Source organism: Rhyacophila brunnea, unplaced genomic scaffold (genome assembly GCF_057557595.1).
Source record: "Rhyacophila brunnea isolate RB1 unplaced genomic scaffold, BYU_Rbru_1.0 scaffold_7, whole genome shotgun sequence".
NCBI lineage: Eukaryota > Metazoa > Arthropoda > Insecta > Trichoptera > Rhyacophilidae > Rhyacophila > Rhyacophila brunnea.
The window spans coordinates 46,243,506-46,264,407 of record NW_028233339.1 but is presented as its reverse complement, the minus strand read 5'-3'; the positions used below and the strand labels follow the sequence as shown (position 1 = coordinate 46,264,407).

At 35.6% G+C, this 20,902-nt stretch overlaps 1 protein-coding gene across 4 annotated transcripts in view; it reads right to left on the bottom strand.

The window, feature by feature from the left end:
- Positions 1 to 20,902, bottom strand: part of skd (mediator complex subunit skuld) — a 222,147-nt gene that overhangs the window by 29,678 nt on the left and 171,567 nt on the right. For all 4 annotated transcript variants that reach the window (XM_085958364.1, XM_085958365.1, XM_085958366.1 and 1 more), the window contains exons 3-7: positions 17,611 to 17,695; positions 4,637 to 4,720; positions 4,140 to 4,273; positions 3,123 to 3,451; positions 1,468 to 1,571 (exon numbers count right to left, since the gene is read on the bottom strand). In XM_085958364.1, coding sequence (XP_085814490.1) covers positions 1,468 to 1,571; positions 3,123 to 3,451; positions 4,140 to 4,273; positions 4,637 to 4,720; positions 17,611 to 17,695 — 736 coding nt within the window. The remainder of the gene's footprint in view (positions 1 to 1,467; positions 1,572 to 3,122; positions 3,452 to 4,139; positions 4,274 to 4,636; positions 4,721 to 17,610; positions 17,696 to 20,902) is intronic.

Below are 20,902 nucleotides of genomic sequence, written 5' to 3'. Positions count from 1 at the left end.
CACCGCAAACATGAACTCGTGAATATAACCTACAATGCCATAATACATCCATCTGAACAACCTTACAGCAGAACTGTTTTTCTCTTTTGACCTTAAAATAGTTAGATCACTGTTTTACAATCATTCGGGGGTTCGCAGTAACTTCCACAGCTAACAAAATAATTTTAATTAACATTACTATAAAAAAACAAAAACCATGCTCAACAAAAATGATTTGATCGCATTTATCTTACCATAACATAATATTATCATCTAATAAACAACAGTGAAATGATAAAAAATATGCAACTTGCTTACTGTAAAATAATAAACATGTCTTTTAAATAGGATTATATTTGAAAAGTAAAGGAAAAAAAATATTTATATTGTTTGCAGTTTGCGTCATGCGAAAATAATGAAATAATCAGACATAAAGCCTTTCAAGTAATAATAACACTAAATAATCTAACTTCTACTTGATAATGATTAACACTGATGTATCTACTGCATTCTCGCAATTTTCTTGTCATCTAAACATCAAATAACAATCAATACACACACACACAATGTACGTCTCGCTCGAAATCCGCGATCTACCATTCCCAAAAGATACTAAATGAAAACAACTGATTCTGCGGCGCGTGACAGTAAAAATCGACAACGCAGATGTCTACTGAAAGCTTATGCGATATATACATGCAAAGGTTTGCCTGTTGTGAATAAGAGAAAGCAGATTGAATTTTTACACAAATGACATTACAGGAGCTTCCGCTGCTTATAAACCATTGGATGATAAAATAAAAACTACCGTAAACCAATTGAAAATATCCATTAGAATGAAATTATTGTGAAATAATGAAGTATTTACTAATAAAATTATAGCTAAACATATCAAAGTGTTTGTTATTTATAATAATAAAAACTCTTAACAGTGCAAGTGTTAGCACTTTCTACGGTGTAACTGAATTGACATCTACAATTTTGAACAATCATCCTTGAATTTATATTTGCATAGTAGAATTATAATTTACCAAATAAATTTCGACATAATATTTTGATTACAAGTTGACGGCTATTTGGGCTTTTAAAAGGCTAATATAAAAAAAACAATTACAAACCGCTTTTCTTATAATTAATTCAATGCAATGTGTTAATATTACATATATTTTTGTTAATTTTAGCAACAATTTCTATGCATTTTTAAATGGTGACAGAAGTAATAGATCAATCGTCTATTTTAAAAAGCAATATGTTGTAGTTCATAAGTGGAGATGCTCCTGTATGATATGAATAGTAATATAATATTACACAAACCGTTTATAAAAAAAAAAAATTAAAACAACCGCCAAGAGAAATAACCGAGAAGTATGTAATGTATTGATAAAAAAGCTTTAAAAACTGTACACGGCATAGGTATATCGCATAAGTCTTAGATAAAAGAAAGATAACGCTACATCACGGAGAGAGGAGGAAGCTGACGAGGCTTACTTTGAACAGGTACAGTTGGTCCTCCTCGTGGTTTCCACGAATTCCCATTCCTTGGTGGGCTTAATGTCCATCATAACATTATTGCCGCCAACTAAATCGGGCTCCTGGAAGGAAAAAAAAATATTAAATTTTAAGCAGTTATTTGTTTGTTAATTATGTAGTTAACTATGACCTAATGATTTGTAACGGTTTGCATATCAATCATGTCTCAACGAAACAAAACATGAACTGATTTATTTAAAAAATAGAATGCCCAAAATAACAACAATGCTTTTGGTATTCGGTATCAGAGATGTCTTTTAAAAAAAGTTAAATTTTTGAGCGCAGCGATAAGTGGCCCGTGTTTGATAATATTTTGAAAACCCAAGTAGTGATGACATATGGATTATTAATTTTATAAAGAGATGTTTGTCAATCTTGCTCTTAACTTAGAACAATTCGCTTAATCCCGATGATGATATCCCTCCCTGTCAGCAAACAAAGTTGCTCCTAAATTACGTGTCTCCATCTCGACAATAGGGGTCATGGCCCTCACATCCTGAAGCGGGCCCCCAAATTGGATTTTTGGCGGCCCCCTACTTATCGCTAAAGATAAAGGCAGTGTGACGCTCTACAGTAGCGTTTTCCAAATGGTGTATGCGGTAAAATTAATGTGTTTTTTTATATATACATACATCCATTTAAAATATGGAGTTGTCGAGCATCGATACAAAATTAAAAATTGTATCTTACAACCACATAATTATAGCAACATTATTGAAGAGAAATAGCACCTATTATAGAGAATTTGTGACGTGTGTTTATATCACTTATCTGGTTGACTCGTCACGCCGGGCCCTTCCTGAGCCCGGGCCCCCAGACTAGGAGCCTGTCAGCCCCCCTTTGTGGGGGCCATGATCAGGGTGATAGATTACCTCAAAAACATGAAATGCCAGTAAATTCAATTTGTAACTCAATACTCGTTCAAATAAAATCTCCAATAGTTTGTGGTGACAAGCAAGAAAATATGAACGGATACTGTACAGTGTAGCCACTAAGAAGTGACCAATATATTATATTAATTTATGTTTACTTATAAAAAATCACTAGCAACCGGTTGCAAGGGGTGGAGTTAGGCTGTTTAGATTCGACATAAACAATACACAGTAAACTCAGTCAGCCATACTAATTTGTTTTCATTGAACTAAGAATACAAATTGCAGATGATGTTGGACAGTTTTTAAAATTTAATTAAACCCTGCTAACCAAACCATACTAGGTAAAAGATAAAAAGTATCCTTCTTTCCATAAAATATCTAAAAGTCTGCCAATAAATCATAACTAATTTTAGATGTTTGTTGTTATAGATAAAATAATATTTTGTTATCTATTATGGTTTGGTTTTTATCTATTTTAAAAACCAACCAACACTATCTGCAATTTGTATTCTTAGTTCAATGAAAGCAAATAAGTATGTCAGACAAAATTCAGTGTGCACTATTTATGTCGGATCATCGCAGCCTACCTCCACCCTTTCGCCACTGCTAGTAACATTACATATCTATGTCCCAGTCAAAACAAACGTTAAGACGATTGAAATGCTATCTGAATCATTGCTATTTAAGGTCGACGACATTAGTCATTGAGTCTGCTTTTATGATTAGTGTAATACTGACCTGTTGGGCGAGACCCAGGTGAGTGAGGGCAAGGTGTGCGAGATGCGGCGCAGGGGCGGAGGGGGGAGGCGCCGGCGCGGGAGCGGGGGCCGAAGGTTCATCCAGTTCAGTAAGCAGAACGTAGCCGATCGGGTACCGCATGCGAGCTCCTCCCACACACACTTCCACGGTCGAATCAGTGCCGCTGCCGCACCCTGCGAGGGGATAGAAGTGGCGCCACGCATCTAGAAGACGTGCTGCACCAGACTCGCTGTTGCTTCCGTTCTGCACGGGTGAACTGCTACTCTGGCTCACCAGTGTGCCCGCCAACCCGAAGGGAGCCAAGATAACTGAGTGACAAAAACATTACAGAGAAAATGAAACATCAAGATAACTGAGTGACAAAAACATTACACTGAAATATAAGTAACATATTGTGTGAACAGATTTATAATGCGATGTAATTTTCTATCAAACTATACTATGAATGATGCACGGAATTATGTGGTGTAAAAAAAAAGTGACAGGAAGCATTATTAAAATAAATTAAGTTGTTTTAGAAATATTATCCATACATTAAAAGTTTTTTCTTTCCGTTACTTTACAAGCATGAATCAAAACAACCATTGTAATAATAGCTCACTCATCGTATTTTCGACACATACTTACCTATTTTCTTTTCAACCACTAAAAGCCTAAAAATAAAGATATCCTATTATCTCTTGGCATAGGTACCTATTCGGTAAGTAATCCTATTGAAAAAATAATTTTCAAGCTCTGTGCGATCTGACAGGCCACTTGAACTGAAGCCAAAACTGACACATGCACTATGCGTAGTGTGAATTCTGTGCATTTTGCAAAACGGTGGTACTGACTATTTGGACTACACCCTTTAATGAGATTTGCGTAGAACATTTTCAACCACGTTGCTAGCGCGAACGGTAGCTAAATCACACAAAATGATGACAAATAATTGCAGTCGTGCCGAGTTTGTGTATGAGAGGCCATTTAAAGATTAGATAAACAGTCTTCTGTTACCTTTAGGATTATGGGCATCGGGCGGTAGTTTGGTGAGTCTCCGAACGGGCGGATGTTGGCGGACGTCCACACTAGCACACACCGTGCTTTCGCCGTGCACGAAGAATGCAAACGAGAATGATAGATGCCAGCAGCTGAAGCAAAAATAAACATTGATTTAAACCAATTCTTTCGAATGAATAAAGTTCATTTTAGTTGTTAAGGGTCACAATTAACCAAATATGTTAATTAAACTTAGCTTGCAATAATAACGTCATATTATATATATATATATATATTTTGAAAGTATTTAAACCTTAAAATAGTGACATTAGATGATAAATAAATGTTTGGAGGAGAACGAAGTACAATTTTACACTTAAGAAAAAATACACAGAGATCTCCAAGAGTTTAATATAGGAAGCTCAAGACATCCAGCTGTGAACAAGTTAGGGGCAACAAGCGCACACTGTTAACTTCCATGTTATTTCTGACCTATTGAATAGTAACTAATTTACCTTTTAGCGATGTCTTCCTCGTCGCCATCGTAAGGTTGAACGAACCACTTCCCGAGTCTAACAAAGTCTCGGGACAGCAGACACCTGAAACACAAAAGAGGAAAGAAATTTATCACCGAGTAAAATATAAAACATCAATGCTTATTTTGCAGGATACATTCGTAGGGACATATGGACGCTTTGATCCAGTAATTGGATGTAGGGGTGCACATAACGGCTGTTTACTATTTAAAATAATAAATACAAGCAGTCTTTACAGTTTACAGTAGGTACTGGCCCAAGGCGCTGTGACAGAGAAGTGAATGGGAAGCAAGTTTGAGTAGATGTACATGTACTTATATCCTTCCGAGGTGCTTGAATAGCATACACCGACAAAATCATTTTTCCAAGCATTTATCATGCATTGCCACCACAGTGGGGACACATGAGTGAGGCATGGAAAGAACAAGAAACACCTATTCAAGAGATATCGATGCCGATACTTTATTTTACATAATGTGGGATGACAAAAAAATTATGAAAGGCCGTCTAACAGAGGGAGGGGGGTTCTAACAATATTATGCGGGCAGACCATTTGAGATGGTGATCATTTTAGGTATACAGTCGAACTTGGTTATTATTACGAGGAAGATGGGACCGACTGAATTTGCTTGTTATAAACATTACTTGTTATATCAGAGAATAGGTATTTTTAAATGAGCGTCACATAATACAAAAAGTCGCAATTCAAACAAAAATACACGATTAGAATTTTTCCTCGAAACAAGCATGGCATTCATAAACTACAAAAGATGTTGTTTATTGTGATGAACGCTGGTAGGTACCTACTGACTTCAGCTTGAATTTTTTACATGAAATTTCAACCATGTGTGGATGCTTTTTCAATGTTTGTCGGCGATAACACCAATTAGGTACTTAGACACTTAACTAGTGTCATCAATGTAATCCGATCCCGGCGGCATCAGTCTACGGTCGGATTTTATTGCTTAGGGTCGAAAATGTTTTTAAATGATTGATACATTTAACAGTTTTAAGAAAATTTTTGACAATATTTTTGCTCGGTATATCTGATAAGTAGCTCGTTATAAAAGTGAATGAATGTGTGGAGAAAATCATAAACTAAAATGTCAACGATGTTTCCTCATTACATCCGAGATTTCGCTATGTCCGTAATCGTAATAACCGAGTTCCACTGTATTTGCATCCAGTGAGTGGATGGTCCGATGACGATTTTCTTAATGAAATTTCAAATTATTTATCATTGTATTCGTAGCAAAATCGGATTCAATTAAGAAAGGTAGGATGTGAAATCAAGTCGTAAACTCATCAATAATTAATTGGTTCATGGTAAATTTGTTGAATCACTGAATAAATCCTGTCGTCTAGTGGAACCTGAGACGTAGAAAATGTCCGAAAGGTGGACAAAGCCAAGGCCGCTGAATCTATGGAATAGTTAAAATTCTGCAGTAGTCACCATTCTACAGTGGCACCATGTGTACGACAAAAGCGATTGGCAGTTGTTTTGGCATCGCCTATGATACCTACCACTTGAATGAGTTACCTCTACTTTGCAATGTAACGCACACAATCGGGGAATGGAATCAGATTGGAAAAACTTCATCCAACAGCGGATTGATCCAGGCTGATGATGATGAGTGGTTTTTTAATTGCCATCGATCGTATTAAGATTTAAAAAGGAAAAATACATTTTTTTTCTCAAAGCAAAAAAACGACAAAGGTTAGATTATTATTAATTATGTAATTAGATTAGATATTTAAAAATAAAAAATGCATATTTCCATTAATTGTTCTGTTATTAATATCGTCGGTGTTTTGTAAAAAGGGCGAATCAGCCATTTTAGCGAAATCGAGATTATAATGAAAATACAATATGTACCCCACTAGCTTTGTTGTGTAAAAACGGCGAATTTTTATCTCCACAGGAAAGTACTTAAAAATGATAATCGACTAAAATTAAATTAATTAAAATTACGAAATAAAAAGCAAATGTGACATATTAGGCCTTTTAAAATATTATATAATAATACCTATTATAATGACAGTATTCTTTCTAAGCTTTATTATAAACTTGTTAAATATTTATAATCATCTACAGGTAAAAAACAAATAAATGTCAAAAGTTAAAAACCCTCCTCCTGTAAAGTAGCATTTTGGTTAGTTCGCCCTTTTTACAAAACACCGACGATATGTACTGCGTATATTAGGAGAGCGCCATACTAAACAATAATTGGTAAATATTATTGAAAAGGAAAACGTAGCGCGTATTCTCGGAAAATCCCTAGCTGTCAGAACGTAACATTTTCGCGGGAAAAGCGACAGCCGCTTCGAAATTCAAACAGCCGCACAGAGATGGCGTCGCGATCGCGAACGGGCGCCGCGCGACCAACTTCACTGCAGTGTAAACGGCGATACATACTGCTACAACCATTCTTTGTCAGATTACAATAACCTAATGTATAATATTATTATTATTACAATGAATGACTGCGATGTGATGCGATGGTCGAACGCGGCAAATTACAATTTAAGGTTGTTTTAATAAACGGTAAACGGCCGACGTGATAAACGATAAATTAGCCGAGCGGTATAACAATCATTCGAATCGTTCATCGCCGGCTGTACAAATATGTATAATATTATTTTCTTGCTCTCTCGACTAAACTTGACTTACATATTATTATTTATTACCAAATCAAGGCTATATAGATTGCTTTGCTTATGAATAGTTATAGGTAAAAATGACATACCTACGTGGAAAATACTATTCGTAACGCGTGCTCTACTCGCGAATAATAAAACGTAAACTTAAAACATGCGTAACGATTGCAAGGCTGGTTAAAGATAGGCTTCCTTCCCTTACGCTTACGCAGGAAGTGGGCGGGGGACCATTCTGTTTATTGACTCGACGGTCGCTATCTCCGACAGAATTTAAACGTCTCATTTCATGAGTTCTGCTTTGGTTGGCCAACATAATATTCCTACCAGCGCATCTAGGTCTATACACAAGACTGCTATCGGCAGCTATCGAGGGTAGTTTTTCATTTCTTTGTATCGAAGTATTACAATTGTTACAATACGTTAGCAATCTAAACAGTAAAAATTGTCCATCTCGCTCTAAAATTTAGCACACCCAAGAAAGGTGCTGTTAAAACATAGCATTTATTGCAACAATAATTTCAACTAATTGTAATTGTAACAATAAGTGCAATTATTAATAATTCGATACAAAACTACCCTCAATAGCTGCCGCTAGCAGTCTTGTATATAGAATAGATGCGCTGATGTTTATATTTTGTCTGTTGAAACCTTGCTTCAAACGCACGGGGAAGCTATTTTTGCTTATTTTTATCGATATACCAAAAATGTATGATCTACTATTAAACGTAAACTCCCAGTCAAATCGTAAGGAAACGATTTGACAGGGCCGCTTGGCAACATCACCCTACCTCGACGAACTACGACTAATACGAACCAAATTTTAGTCCCAATCCTAACGAAATCGTAACATCTGGAGGGCTTGTTATATCGCGCCTGTTGTATTGCCTTGTTTCGATCGGCGACCCTCCCACTCTTTCTAAGATAGTGTTCTTGCCCAAACCATGGAACCTTACTCAACTTACAATGCGATAAGGTACTTTTGTAGTAAAAGTAGCAGCACAATAAAAATAATCAAGAACACGTTACATGGCTATCATGGTGTTTGATCTGAAGACAAATGGAGACATCAAGAAAGAAAGAAAAACAATCATGATAAATAATTGGTATTTGCGTAGGTACTGGTTTTTGCTTTGAGGAAATGGAAATTACAAATAAAATTAGATTGCTCCAATTGCAAGTTGCAATAAACACAACGCTGAAAACGTCTTGTATTCCGTAGGTAATTTTATTAGTCACAAAAATAACAAAATATTTAGTCATAATGGTGACAAATTATGTGTTATTTTGAAACAAAGACGTGATAATGCATGTAATGATTTTATCAGCATAAAAAAATATTGTGCAAGTCAGTCATAACAGCCATATCTATAATATTATTTCGAAACCATTTTTTAGTCCATGTGCTGTGATCGATTTAGTATACATAATTAGGGAGACGCACTTCCTTTTGCGATTCGTCTACTTACGACGATAGTACCTATATATAGGTACGAAAAGTCGTTGCGCCAGGCTGGGAAGTGGTCGTGGTTCCCACTCCTCACCTTCGCAACTTTGTACTTCATGTGCACTGCTGTGTGTCTCGTCTACATCTACATAATATGACAGACGCTGTTTCTTTTGCGATCCCCGGTCTATTTGGCGAAAACACGGAAAAGAGAAATATAAAATATGTTTCTTACAATTAAAATTCAGTAAATTACGATATTTTCCGATGTTTTGATGAGAATACTTCCCCAACAAGTGTATGCACTGATAAAAACTACAAATATTCACATGTACATACCTACTACGAAAGGGCACTGTAGGTACCAGTGGCGAAGGGTGGAAGCAGGCTGTTAAGATCCGCCATAAATAGTGCACATTTAACTTTGTCAGTCATACATATTTGTTTTCGTTGAAATAAGACTAACATTATTTATAGATGGTGTTGGTTAGTTTTTAAAATTCAATTAAGCCTTGCGAAATCAAACCATAATAGATAATAGTAAAAAAAATATTCGTTTATCTATAAAATATCTAAAATTATGCAATTACATCATACATAATGAAAATTTTATAACTAGAATAATATATTTTATAAATTATAGTTTGGTTTGGGCAGCGCGTAATGGATTTAAAAAAAAATAACCAAAAATAATGTATTATTAATTCAACGAAAGCAAGTAGTATCTAAGTATGAATGAAAAAGTGTGCACAATTCTGTCGTATCGCCCAAAATATACTCGTACCAAAACTATTATGGTTTGGGTAGATAGGGTTCAATTATTGATGTTTAAAAACTAACCAACACCGTCTGTAAATTGCAGTCTTATTTCAATAAAAATAAATTCGTATGACTAACAAAGTTTAATGAGCACTATTTATGGCGGATCTTAACAGCCTACCTCCACCCTTCTCCACCGGTAGGTACCTATCTGACTTCAAAGTTTACATATTATTGTATTTGGGTATATTGATATGTAGAGTATAATCTCTAGCATTTACTAAAATCGGGCCACAGTGTGGGTAAAAATGCGATACCATGGACTGGAGCGTATGGATGTGATGGCATTGAAGACATAGTGCTATAATTGCCCCAAATTTAAGCGGCACAGAGTGTAGTTACAACTTGTAGATCTCCTTAGAGACACCTACTAATATATTCCTTGGCATCGGGAACAACAGGATACCTCTACAGAATTGTAAAGTTCTTCCAACAGAATTGGGTCTCATTCATAGAGGCGAGAAGCAGTCAAATTCTAAGCATAAAAAAGAATTTAGGTAGGTACCTACTACTAAAACACCAGTGGAGGGAAGGCAAACTTAACAAACTAAAAAAATAACCATGTTCATAGCATAGTGTGTATATTACACCTGCAATATATATAATCGCGCGACAATTAATTTGTTCCGCCAAGTCGGCTTAACTGGGAAATCATTTCAATGTAGGTATGTGCAATAAATTCTATATAATATATTGATTTATTAGTTGGTTGCCATTTCGTTTTTTTTAATATAAATAACCATGCCCTTGCTTTTTCGTACAAGGTGGTTGGGAGTAGGGACTCCAATCCCGGGATCCCGAGCTATATTCGATACCTATGAATCCCGGGATTGATAAACATAGTCCCGGGATTTCGGGATTGATTTTTTTATAAATTTTTATGGAAAATAGAATAAAAGCGAAAATATAGACATTACTACAACTACATTAGAAATAAACTGAGTTTGAATGAAGATTGATTTATACCCATGTGTAGGTTGCCGATTCATTTTATTTTTTCACATAAATTATTAAAAATGGAAAATTGGAAAAAAAAACAATGCTTCGCACTTTTCACAAAGTGATCACCATGATATCATACGTTTTACGGCAGTTTCATATTTGTCTGACTAATTACATTTATGAAGCGGAAAGGCCATAAGTACGCCATGATTATTTGCTTTACTATTTTAAATCTCGCTAACCCATTCATTAAGTCTTTACTATCCGAAACAGCAATCTCTTATTAAATTCACATTATTATTTAAATTACAATATTATTTACTCCGTTAAACTTGTGTATTTCTAAGATTGAACGAATACAATATTAACAATAAATGTCTTAAATAGTATAAATTATACTAGATTTATTTTTGACCGATTTTAGCAATGCTATTTGTAAATATATTTTTTTTTTATTAACAATGGAAAAAATGCCAATCCCGGGATTGTCAAACTGTAATCCCGAAATCCCGGGATCAGAATTTTGGCTCGGGATTGGATTCCCTAGTTGGGAGGGTTAGTTGCATTGATGTGTAGTTAATTATGTTGCTCCATTTATATCTTTAATTTTCTTTATGGTCAGAAATAAATATTTTGTGTAGTGTCCATGTGTTGTTTTGTTGTTTAGTATTTCGTAAGGTTTTTGTAGGTCAATTTCGTGGTTGTGCTGTCTACACAGAGTCCTGAGAGTCCATCGCTCTTTTTCTAGTATAGGGCAGTCGTTGATGACCTGCCGCACAGTTTGAGATGTTTATTTCTATGTTGGTTATAATAAATCATTATCAATACCAAACTACAAAAATAAAGGAGGGAAAGTTTTACTTCAACGATAGAAGAATAATGGGGCGGGGCACTGTATGTACCTACTAATAAACGTTGTTCGTCATTTGTATGCGATTGGAAATGTGTCGACGTTTCTCTCCGCGAAATTGAGTATCTTCAAAAATTGTTTTGTTATATCACAGCGAAGATCGCAAGCGGAACCGGAAACCGCAAGCCTCAGACTATATTCAAATAATAAGTGGGAAGCAAAAGTTCGAACAAAACAGTAGAAGAAAAACACTACACGAGCAACGCGTGAGTGTTTTGTTTGGAAAAGTTCAAGTCGCCAAGAGACCGAGTTGCGGAAAACTAACTCGGCCGCGAAGTTCTACTTCGGGACATTATTGCGATGTTATTATTTGGTTTGACCGCTTCACGAAAACTGCATTAAGATTAAATCATAAATTATGGCATACAGCATAATTATTACGTATACGTATTTCTTTGATGTGTTAAACTAGGGGTAGGGAACCGTTTCTTATTGGAAGGCTGTGTCCATTTATCTATTATTATGATCAAATTTCAATTAGACATAATATCTTAGCAGCAAACAATGAAATAACAATGTTGTCTACTGAGATCTCAATCAATACAATCTATAGTTCTTTGTGTGCCTTCATGACATCAACTAGGAGAGGCTGAAATGCTAATTTGGGTGCGATTTCATGATTCTCAAAGTTGGTGAACCTTTCATTGTATTCTACAATAATTAATAAGTATGTCTATCACAGGTGCTACGTATTCTTTAAATGATTTCGCATACATAATCTTGCTCATCAATAAATAACCTTCGTTAACTGGGAAAAATCTTAATCAGAAATTTCTTTTTGAGTGAGAAGTGTATTTAAAAAAGGAATGCTCGGATTTTTTTTACCACATATAGATTTATAATCGACCGAAGGTACTTGATAGAATTTGAATTAAAATTTTAATGGATTGAGTGAGACGCATTTCCTTTTGTGATTCGTCTACTTACGACGATAGTAGATATATACGAAAAGTCATTGTGCTAGGCTGGGAAGTGGTCGTGGCAAAATGGAATTGTACAAAACTTAAATCCATTAGAACATATAAATTTAGTTTCACTCTGCGAATAAATATTTAAGTCGTTTTGATTTAACAAGACATCACACATTCATATGGACATTTTCTCAATATCTTATCATTCGACCTCAACATGTTACGAAACTGACGATGCCATATTGCATTAAATTTTGCAGTTTGTCGTAATGTAAAAATAATTTAATATTGCCAAAATTATAAAATGTTCACTCCGAAACAGAGCATACGTGCCATAGGGTGGAGTTTATAATATCAAAGAACCCTTATTACTTAGAATAGTGGTTACCAACTGGGCCCTAGCAATAGACCAAACACATTTAACATGCAATGTCAGGCGCGAGATCGAACATGCGACCAGCAGGTTTAGAGATGGCTGCTCTACCAACTAGGCCACGTATGAGTTGAGATCCTTTGAATTGAAGAGCCAAGGAGAAAAGACAGACTCTCAATCATCTCTCTTCGATGGACTCAGTTCAGTTCTTTGAAAGCGCGATTGTCAGCGTCGTCAACTGTTGACAGTGTGCAACGCCCGCACGCTGGATCGATCGAATCAAGAATGCAACAGAATATTTATTTTATCAATGGCCTGAAACATCTCCAAGATAATTGTAAGCTGAATATGAATGACCACGAAGTCCTCAGTAATGAGTCAACAAATTTAATGTAAGCGCGATTGGACACTTGCAAGTTCGCATAGTTTAATTCACTCTAATACAAACGTATTAAATTGCTTTTAGCCGGCCACGGACCGACACGTCTAGTGAATATACCGCAGGCAGTTTTGGGAGATCTCAAACCAAACAAGGGTGGAAAGTTGGTCAATCAGAATAATTAATTGCTGAACATTCGTTCAGCAGCTATACTTAACAGTCTTGGAGGAAATTATACGTCCTATTGGCTCGACCTCGTTATAGCTCCTTGTACGGTGTCGACGCGAAGTGCAGACTAGCCGGCAACTGAGAGTCAACGATCATCGCTGCCTACGCTCACTTCAAATTGCCTAACAATATCTTGAACCTACGTACACTTTCACTACTAGCAATGATCTCGTAACGTTTACTATATTTCTACTATAAAATTGACGAATGGGAAATCATCTTTGGGCAGATGATATCATGCGAGAATTATTTCCCGTTGTGTATATTATTTTAGCAATATTTAGCGGATTGAAATATTGAAACATGGCGACTTGTCCATATCAGCCATCCATGTTTTTAGTTTTCGATAGAATTGCCTTACGCGTTTGACATGTATGTGATTGTTCATTGGATCCGTGAGACTGCATAATACGTGAATAATTAGGATTCAATTACACATTGAGAAATCATTTCACGATTCATCCATATCCCAAATAAGTCTTCAATTATTACGACATATTAAGCGAAATACCGAGAATAGTGGAAAAGGTTTGGGGAGGACTTCACTCAGCACTGAATTGAAACACGCTCAAGGCTTCAAAAGCATAGCGCAAGTTGCCAAATTCAAAAGGCATCGAGTAAAATTACAATGTTGCTGAATGTCAAGCGTGACAGATAGATATAATATGAAGTGGGGGGAAATTGCGAACACGGAAAACTCTTTTCGTTGCCGCCAGAGCCCGCTGGGGGATGGAAAAAGATAGAGCTCCCGCGACATAAAGAGCTCCCGGGAGAGGAAGAAGAAGCTTTGTGTGTTACGTCAAACGCGAATTGTGAAGATGTTTTATGCTCGCGAGTGGTGGAAGTAGTTATCCAATTTCTCGCAAAAATATATGTGGTTTGTTTGTCGACATCTAACCTTCAAACATTATTATGTGATAACCGGGTATTTAACTGATTTAATGCTGCATGTGAATCGTTAGCACAAAGTACCTAATACAGGGGTGGGAATATAGGAACCATTGTACCTATTGATTGAAAAACCAACACGTTCCCCAGTCGGCGAGATTCTATCCCGAAACCACTGTTTCAGAAGGTACCACCACATGGCACTACATAGTAACTAGTAGGTACCTAATCAAATTTACCAGCAATATACCTACTATGATTTGGTTATTGGCATATCGCCGTGTATCAATCCGTGTAATATCCTTTCTTAAAGTGAGTGTTAAATTATTAGTTTGAGACGTTCACATAAAATGTAAGAAAATAATTTTGAGATATTACTTATTTACCTACTTATTTTACGACCACTTGGGAAATTCACAGGTTTTTAACGTGCCGTATTTACGGAGTACATATTAATGTGTACAAAAATGGGGTGAACATTTCACCTTGACTATTAATCAAAATTATAACTAAATTAATCTAAACCAGGGGTAGTCAACCTGGTCCTCCAAGGATTCACAGCACGGTTTGTAATAGATAACTTTCGAATAACATTGTTCCAAATGCGGCGGTAGAACTCAACACAAATGCCGCAAAAATTTAACGTAGGTAATGAATAAACAGACTAAACCAGGGGTAGTCAACCTGGTCCCTACCGCCCATTAGTGGGCGTTCCAACTTTCATGGTGGGCGCTAAGGGTTTTAAAAACATTTCCATTACAATGTAATTTATCAGACATCATGCTTCTATGTATGCAAAGTATAAATAAAAAGATATATTTAACTACAGTAAGTTGTTTTAAAAAGATTTATTCCGCCAAACTCAGCGAAAGTCTGACATAAAGGTATTTGGTAAGTAAGTATTATTATATGCTTTAACTTGCTGTAACTCTGCTATATAAATTTTATAAAGCAAAGTTACTTCCCTACTTTGTAAATCACAATTAATTGGAACCGGTGGGCGATCAGAAAATTGTACTACTAACAGAGATACAAATAATGTGGGCGGTAGGTATAAAAAGGTTGACTACCCCTGATCTAAACCATCAAATAGGTAATACCAGCCCGCAGAGAGCGAGCAGATAGACAATTATAATAAAGATCATAACTGTTCGATAAGTAATTATTCATCACTGGCCCGGTAATCTGCGAGCTGGTCGTTCATTGACGGTGTCAACTGGTGAATGGCAGGCGCGCCAGGTGAGTCGGCTTATAAAACTTTACAAGCTGCAGGTAACTTAATCCGAGCCAACAGAAGCGAGCAGCAGACTCGAATAATAAGGTCAACAGCTCATCTCAACCCTTCTTTGCTGTTCACCGTTATATAAAATTAGGTACAGTGCAGTTTCAATGTTTATAAAATTAGAACAAATTATATTGCGTAAAAATTTCAAATTTCTCTAATTACATTTTTGGAACCTTTGCGTTTGTCAGTAAATTATATTAACAACATTATGAACAACAAATAGCACTAGATATAAATGCACTATATACATTGTCACTGTGCGACCAATTTATTGCCGTAGCCCTCACATTTCACCAAAGTGACATTTTGATGGTAATGGACTTATCGCATACTCTTACACGAACTGGCCAAGTATCATAAATCCCAAAAAATAATTCATATCAAAATAATTAAAAACTATTTTTAAGCCATCTGTAACTTGACATAAAATATTGATACTGTTCGGTTAAAGCGGATACAGCGGAAAACGCATTTTGAAAATAGCTGATAAACTGGATTATTTGTTAGTTTGGGTTAGTTTAGGTTAGGTTAGGTTAGGTTGTGTTAGGTTAGGTTAGGTTTGGTTAGGTTAACCTAACAAATAATCCAGTTTATCGGCTATTTTCAAAATGCGTTTTCCGCTGTATCCGCTTTAACCGAACAGTACCAAATTATTCTAGCCAAATGCTGTAACCATCTCTAAACGTATGCCACAGGGTGCGTATAGCGTAAGCCACTCAATTTGTAATAAAATAATAATAAATAATAAAGTATATAAGATAATAAATAAATATTATATAAAATAATAAGAAAATTCAATGTCCATAGTTTTTTTCACTTCCTGAACAATTTGATATTTGAGGGTTACGACAATAATTTATTGGCCTGTACCTATAGTGACGATATGGTTTTTGCAGCCTTAAAAATATCGTTTACCGTTATCATGCAAATTTTCTATCGACTCATGCCATAATATAATATATGCGCAAATGTTTAAAATACGTCTTATAATCGTCAACTTTCTTTGAGAACCGATCCAAGTTGTAATTTGTTGTACGGCGACAGCGATAGTTAAGTAGGCAAATAATTATAGGAAGTCGACAGATTAACACGCAATGCCGTTTTTCCCACAGTAATTAACCAATCACCTAGCTACCTGCACCTGTCACAATTACAGTCACCATGAAGTTGTCATTGTCATCACCTCCAACCAGCTAAACGCATCCGCGAAGGATTTATATCATAATTGCTGCAATATTATTTAGTGGAACCGACACAACCTAACGATTTATAATTAATACATATAATAATAACAATACGGAAAAGGGTTGTTTCAATTATAGGTACAGATACGGCACGTAAGTCAACAACTGTGTTTCCCAAAATCAAAATGAATATAATAAAAACTTTGGAAATTGATATTATTCAGGGAGTACGATAACTGTTGATGGTAGGATGGCAGTTATTACCTACCATACTTACGTCAGTGGGTCTACTCTATTCTATACACAAAGCGGCTATCAGCGGCTATCGACGGTAGTTTATGATATTTATATATTGAGTATTATAATTGTTACAATAAGTTAGCTGACAATAGCAGTAGACAGTTTAGACGGTTAACTTATTGTAACAATTAAAATACCTCAATAAGCATACATATGATAAAGTACTGTCGATAGCCGCCTTTAGAAGCCTATAGAATAGAGCCACAAATACGATATTATTAATACAATAATAATCAACTCTTCAAGTTTTTGTATCCACATCAAGGACTCAATGGATTAGGATTAGGCGAATGGCTAACTACCATTCGTCATAAAAAGTACCTATGTTAATGAGTATAACCACCACCGACCTATTGATCTGTGATCCGCGTAAATGTGAAAATAAATGGTAATTTCCACCCTTCAATAAAAATGGTATGCTGTTAAATAATTCGTGAACTTTTATTAATTGACCGACACACAGCTTGTACAAAAAAAGTAAACTTTAAATAGGTACTTAATATATTACGAAGTAGGAAAATTTTCATTAATTATTAGATAACAAAACAGTTGGTATAGGTACATATTATGCTGTTTGTGTTTATTAATAGGGGGTTTTTTTTTTTAATAATAAAGGCATCCCCTTGGCTTACCTCTCGATAAGGTTGTGAAGGGCCTTGAAAAGCAGCGACCGACATTCGTAGGACAAGCCGCTTTCCCAGGATCCCTGGTCTCCATCTGAAACAAAAACGAATATTTAGTATAAAGTTTCATAACATTTTCATTAAAGATAATTATTATACATTTCTATATTGACTGATGGAGCTCTACAGTTGTATTCCTTTAACCACATTAATACAATTACGGTCCATTAACGATACCGTACTAATTATTGTTTCCATTCGGGTAATATCGTAACATCGTTAATTAAAGGAGGTTTCATAAAACGATCCGAATCGCATTCATAATAAATTGAAACCTGTACCTACACAAAACGATTACGATATTTACATTGTAAATATTGTTATCAATTATTACAAAATCAGGATGAAATAAATAGTCACGGAATAATAAAACAAAATTCTTTCTAAAAACAATTTATGCCATCAAAAAATATGTAGGCCAGTAATATTGTACATAACTCTGCATTGTTTGTTTTATTTTATTACGGTCATTTAAAAAAACGCGGTAAATTTGTCAATAATGGATTTTACGCGGGAAAAAGCACAATATTTTTCTCGACATGCCACCTGCGGTCACAGCATTAAAATTAGCAATGTCCGCCCACCGAAACAACAGCCGGCAAAATTTATCGCGCGAGAGAATAACTAACTTATTTACCTTCCCCACCGCGAGACATCATGAATTGAATGTAATTTTCTCGACTACCTGTGGATGCGTAATGGCGTATTGATTTGACATGGATTGCCGGTGGCGGTGCCTAACCGAGTCAAGGTCCCGAGGCTTTGTCGCTTTATGGGGGCCATAAAGAGCTTTCTTATCATTTTCACTCTTCACGCGTTACGTTATGTTTATTGACGCCTACGCCGCATCGGACACATTGTATTGAAATGACGAGCGTCGTTCGGGAAAGTGGATTTGCGCGGCGCTAACGCATGCATTAAAACAGGCAATTAAACCCTAACAATAGAGTCGTGAACAACTCGTAACTGTTAACTTTTAACATAAAAGTGATAGGAAATTAGAATTTTATTTAATAAAGGCATTAAAAGTAAACAATATTATCATGCCTATAACAAAGGTAGACAATGAAATCATCATTATTTTCTATTGTGCAAACCTACGTACCTTTTACTACACGATACTTTTACACCCACCGCGAAGAACAGGTCATCGAGTTGAATTGGGATTTCGATTGTGTATCACCCGTAATATTGTATATTTTCCGCAAATAAGGATCGTATTTTATTCCTAACCTTGAAATGAATTAGAATTTTAATTTAAAAAAAAAAGTCACTATCATAATATTACATATTATTTTTATATGGATAAGTGAACGTTGAAGCATTGAGCAAAGAGACAACCTATATATATGAAGATGGTTTTATTTATAATCCATTGTTTTACATTAACAATTCACATATTGTGTCCCAAACCTTGATGTAACTTATTCATAGATCGTAATCGTCCCTACGTGCTGATAATATGAATTTACATGCCTGTTGGCTCTGAAACATTTAATATCTGATATTTACATACATATAGTAGGTATATTAGGAAATATGTTTTAGTTTATAGAAAAGTTGAATTTTGACATTCAAATTAATTATTATGGGCCATGGTGTATCGCTACGTTCATATTGCATATATCCACAATGTGTCACACACACGCTAATTTGTAGTTTGTAGAATTTACGATCGCAATTACTCACAAGTCAATTCAACTTGACTCAGTCATCAATACACCTCTGCATTTCAATTATTAATTATAACACGGCTATATTATGATATCCGTTTAGTAACAAAGCGGAAAATGACGACAGAATGTATTCATAGCGAAGCGTTAACATCTTAGCGGTTAACTGACTGCACGAATGTCAAAGGGGGCCTAGGGTTGGCCGCGACTGGCGCGTTGCCAAGTTTGCGGATTGACAAGACGACGCTGGGAGCCGTGGGAAAATCGCGCTCTCTTCGAAAAAAGCGGGCGGCGTGCTGCAAGTGCGCGCGCGCCCCGCAAATGTCAATCGACTTCGCCGCCACTGCAAGTCGTCGCGCGTGAAAAGTGCAATTTGGCCAGGCGAGGGGAAACGAAACGGCGTTGACCTTTAAAATTATAATATCTGTGCAATACACGCTTTTTGACGCGATTATAAAACAAAAGGGAGAAACACAGTGTGCAACCGAAGTTTGTTTCTAGTTATTTAATTAAACTCCGTTTGCGATTATACAAAACAAATTCATTCCAGCGTGTATTAATTTTATTATAGGTATAAATTAGTCAATGAATGCTATTATGATGTTGTTAGCTATTCTAATGTAACAAAATAAGATACAATATAATATATTATAATACTTATCCCACATAATTTAAATACAATCATTTGAGGATGTCGCAAAAAAAAAAAAAAACTGGTTCTGATGGTATTAATAAAGGTATCCGAGAAATTTGCGAACTTCTAGTGGGTCAGATTCAGATGTGGATAGCAAAGAAAAAAGTTTGGAATGCGAATGTGAATCGGGTGTGCGAAACTAGGGTCGAGCATATTTTGAAAAGAAAACCCGCTGATCGCCGTGCTCCCGAAAATTATGCATACAACCTGATACGAGTAGGACTTATTATGTTTTTAGTTTAGAAGTTTAGATATTTACCCAGTCTTCGTCTGTTACACGTCTGGTAAACTTTGTCAAAAACAGGAGTATCATTCCAATAAAAAAGATAAGATCCAAATACCTAGCGTTACTAAAAATAGTTTGTCAAATGATATATGTACATAGGTAAGTATTAAGTAGTTCCATAATATTTATTTCTTTGCATGGACGAATTTTATTTTACAATGGTACCTACATATCTGCATATTTTAGTTTTCACAAATTAACTTTTAGTCGATGGCTGTTTCGGTTATTACACCATTGTCAATAATGGTGATGGTGTGAAAACCGGAATAGTTATCGACTAAAAACTAATTTATGGAATTTTATTATACTTATTATTATAGTATGGCTCACTTTAATGGTGTTGACTATCAAGTATTGTGGGAAAAAGTGGTATCTATGAGAGTCTTGCCTGCGATGCCTCAAGTGTCGTCATATCCACGAATCGCGACATATGTACCTACATTCGGTTCTGGCTGTATCCGATCTGTCCCACTCCATAATGGTGTTAGGGTCATTTTATCTTATAAATACACGTTAGGTTGAATATTCCCATGTATTTATTTTTTCAGCTAACTGTTGGGCCCTCCTCCCACGGCGCAACTGAAATCT